The following is a 4053-nucleotide window of genomic DNA, read 5'->3' as shown; positions in this document are numbered from 1 at the left end:
GCCACACACTGAATGTGAGACTAAATCATCCTAAAAATAATTCATCGTTTAATTTAGAACTTAACTTTGAAGGTTACAACTGCGAGTGTGCCTCACAGACCAAATGTTTTAATGTTCATGCTAAAGGAGACACTGCACTTAAATGATCAGATTCAACCAGCCACATGAACGTTTAGTGTTACTCTACTCCTGTAACACATTCATTCTGGTGTTAAAAGATTCATAACAGTACATCATCATTTTTCAAGGTGGGACTCAAACGTGCTATGCTCACAGCCGTGAGAAAATGTAAAGTTTGAATGATCCGCTGTAAACTGAACTTTTATGTTCAACAATCTGAGTAATAATAGAGTCCGACCTTTCAGCCAGGCATGCACGAGTGTACATTTGACATGTATGTGTAAGGTGACATGCATATGAGCGCATATACAGACGCAATAACTCAGAGCGACTCGTAGTAACTCAGCCTGTCACTAACTGCTCTGTGTGTAGACAGAAGGTGAAAAGTTGAGCCTGTATTAGTATCCTTGACTTTCTCAGCCGTGAGGGTTTCATATGCAGCGAATGTAACTCAATAGGTCCATCAATTACCTCGTTTCCTAGGTGCCTTCACAAACAACAGCTGCAGAGTTTAATAAACTAGCCATGCAACTCAGTCACAGCGGCTAAAGTATCATGAAGCCTGAAAACCAGCGCGATGATGAGTAGGCTCCTCCTGTTGTCCTTGCTTCCTCTCTCCATCTATCTGTGACAATAAGCTTTTATTACACTTATAAAAAAGGTGGAGAATTCATTAGTATTCTCACGTCTCATTATTTCATCTGAGACTTCCCCGTGTTTTCACAATAACACAGTGTAACACGCCATGTTGCCTGGCATCGAGGCATGCTGTCGCCGTATTAAGTTGCTTTGCTTTTGGTAGTGGGACAGAGGTACATTTTTTCCATGGTAACTGGAACCTCATTCAAAACACTGTCCTTGAAAAAGATAAGAGAGCTCTTCTTTTAGATTGAATTTGATCTGGGTCGACACGTGCTTGCTCGGGTCTTTATTTACTTGTTTTATCTTTGTGCATATAAAAAACTATACAAATAGAGCCGGGGGATTAAAGGGTCTTCCCTAAAGAACACTAACAGGGGAGTCACAAACAGAAAGGGCAACTTATTGAGATGAACTTATATGAAAGTGTGACTGCATATGTTCCAGTGTGGGGTATAAGGGGGGTGGGGAGGATACTATATGATGAAGGGGAAAGGAAACAGAGGGTGTTTCCAAATCAAAACTTAAGATGGTGAAATAGTAAATGACATCTATTGTAACAAGATGAACTATTGATTTGCATTTTTTGTAGTGTAATATCATGTTGTTGAGTATGTTTTGGATTACCCAGTGTTGGTGTTTATCATTGTTTTGGTTGATGATTAGGGTTTTCATTTAGGACAAGTTACAAAATCTAATCAGCTCATTTTCAGACAGGTTTTTATATAAATGGATCAGGACAAAAAGTGAGCGAATGTTTTCTCCTGAAACTTTCAGAATCTCTTTACACAGAGGAGACACATGTTTATGTATGAAAGACATTAAAAAGTGGATTTTGCATAATAGGTGACCTTTAATATGGATGTGCTTTGATTTCCGACTACTCATAACAACAGGCATTGGGAAAAGTGAAAAATGCAGACTCAGATCAGAAATCAGAAATATAAAGTCTTCAGATGGGTTGGGTCATCTTACCCTTAAGATTAGAAAATATGTTGGTATGTAAATGTGTCTATGCTCAAAACTACATTGGTGCTAAGTGTTGTTTAGCTGCGTTGATAGGCAAAAGTGTTTATAACAGTTCCTAATGTCCACACTTGATTTTGTGCGAACCTACAGAGAAACCAGCCAACGTGGGTTAATTGGGTCAAATGTTGCGATGACACCACAGACTTTCAGACAATTAGTCTTTGAAGGCGTTCATGGTGTTTCACTTGGTCATACAGATACAAAATGAAAGAAGCAATTGTGTGGAAAATAAAAAAGAGCTTTTAAGATAAGTTTAAACTTTCCTTGTGTAAACCAAATTGCTGCGTTAAATGGGGTATGATGATAATCTGATTTTCGGTTTCACTGAGTAGCTTTGCCACCCCCTCCGATTCTGATGTGGGAGAGAGGACTTTCAGGTTTATTACATTTGGTCATATCACATTTACAGCCTTAAGTGCCCACGTTCACAGTCATGAAGGAACATGTCCGTCAGTGCAACAGTTGACGCATTATAGGATTTCTTGATAATAAGAACAATATGGAATCACTGAAAGCACCATGGGGAGATAAATGGGAAATGGAGGCGACGTTAAAATGATAATTTTACGATTTCTCGGATTCTGGCAGGGTTAATATTCCCCTAACATGACCTTTATTCTGACAGAAAAATGTAAGATTAAGAACCAGAGTGAAAGATATTTGACAAAGTAGAAAAGGGAAACTGCTCATCAAAAATATAAAACATGTAATTTTGTGCTCAAATTTGAAGGTGAGGTAGCAGGAATGCATTGTTTTAAAAAAAATCTGTTTGGGCATGTGTCATTTTTCCTTTAAACATAAGTACCTCATTAAACATGCGTTCAAAGACACAATGTGGTTGATGTTCGTGTCTTGAATTCGGCTTGTTCACTAACTGAAATGTGCTGGGTCCAGGCTCAAGGGCGTATGGCACTCTCAACTCTTTCCAGGACAAGACGGGGCCCTGCTTGCCAGTAGCTTTGCCGATATCTGTGTTGATAGGTAATAGATTAAGAGCGGTGAATCAGCTTAGACACAGGAAGCGCTCAAAGGTTTGTGTGAGTTTATCAAATTTAGAAGTGATTCCATGTCAGCCACAGCTTGCCACAAAAAATCTGACTGATAGTGTGTTTAACAAACTTAAACTAGCTTTATTAAATGTCAGGTCTTTGGCAGGTAAAACATTTTTAATCAATGATTTTATCACTGAGCACAATCTAGATTTTATGTTTTTAACGGAAACTTGGATTGAACAAAATAACTGTGCAGCTGTTCTTATCGAATCAACCCCTCCCAACTTTAGTTTTATGAGTCAGGAAAGAATGCATAAGAAAGGGGGTGGAGTTGCTATTTTGTTCAATGATTCCCTTCAATGCAGGAAGACATCTTATGGGAACTTTGCTTCCTTTGAATATGTGGCCCTTCAGCTGAAATGCTCCTGTCGAGCTCTGTTCCTAAATATCTACAGACCACCCAAATACTGTGCAAGTTTTTTTGATGACTTTACTGAACTGCTGTCTATAGTGTGTATTGACTTTGACCGTCTAGTCACCGTTGGTGATTTTAACATCCATGTTGACAACCCCCAGGACAGAGGGGCTAAAGAACTGTTTTGTGTTCTTGATAACTATGGACTGACTCAGCATGTGACGGAGCCCACGCACAATAAGGGGCACACTCTGGACTTAATTATCTCAAAGGGTCTGAATATCTCTGAGGTTGTGGTGACTGATGCTGCACTCTCTGACCATTACTGTGTTGTCTTTGAGAGCTCTATTTCTGTTCACACAAATGTTCCAAAAGAGGTAACCACAAAGCGATATTTAACTGAAAACACTCGGGAAATGTTTACTCAGAATTTTTCTTCCACCCTCGCCCCTGCTAACATCTCAGTAAATGAGCTAGTAGATCATTTTAATTCAAAAATGTAAAATCTTAAAGATGCCATTGCTCCAACTAAGGTAAAGGAAATGTCTGGCAAGAAAATATCTCCATGGAGACTGAACGAAACCAGACTAAAAGACTTACAACAGTCACTTCTTTCCTCCCGTTTAGTAACGTCCGGGACCACCATCTTTAAGCCAAGACTGTGACCCCTCAATCAATCCAGAAGCCTGCCAATCGTTGTTCCGTACCGCAACAAAAACAAAAACCCGTTAAAGTTAGGTTAATATTTTCGGTTCAGAGAGAAATATCTAAAGTTTCACTTGGAACAAAGCGGTCTCTAAACAAAAGCGGTGGACGCCAAAGTCGAAAAGATGGTGAGAGAAAAAAGACAAGAGTGGC

The 4053-nt window shown here is 39.3% G+C and overlaps 1 protein-coding gene across 1 annotated transcript in view; it reads left to right on the top strand.

Annotated features, from left to right (window-relative positions):
* The first annotated feature begins 3708 nt into the window (after positions 1-3708).
* Positions 3709-4053, top strand: part of pmt (phosphoethanolamine methyltransferase) — a 5472-nt gene continuing 5127 nt past the window's right edge. The window contains exon 1 of the mRNA XM_010776525.1: positions 3709-3728. Within this exon, the coding sequence (XP_010774827.1) occupies positions 3709-3728 (20 nt within the window). The remainder of the gene's footprint in view (positions 3729-4053) is intronic.

The sequence above is a fragment of the Notothenia coriiceps genome, unplaced genomic scaffold (genome assembly GCF_000735185.1).
Source record: "Notothenia coriiceps isolate Sejong01 unplaced genomic scaffold, NC01 NC01_scaffold00017070, whole genome shotgun sequence".
Classification (NCBI taxonomy): Eukaryota; Metazoa; Chordata; class Actinopteri; order Perciformes; family Nototheniidae; genus Notothenia; species Notothenia coriiceps.
The sequence above is the reverse complement of the archived record's forward strand: the minus strand, read 5'-3'. Positions and strand labels throughout refer to the sequence as shown.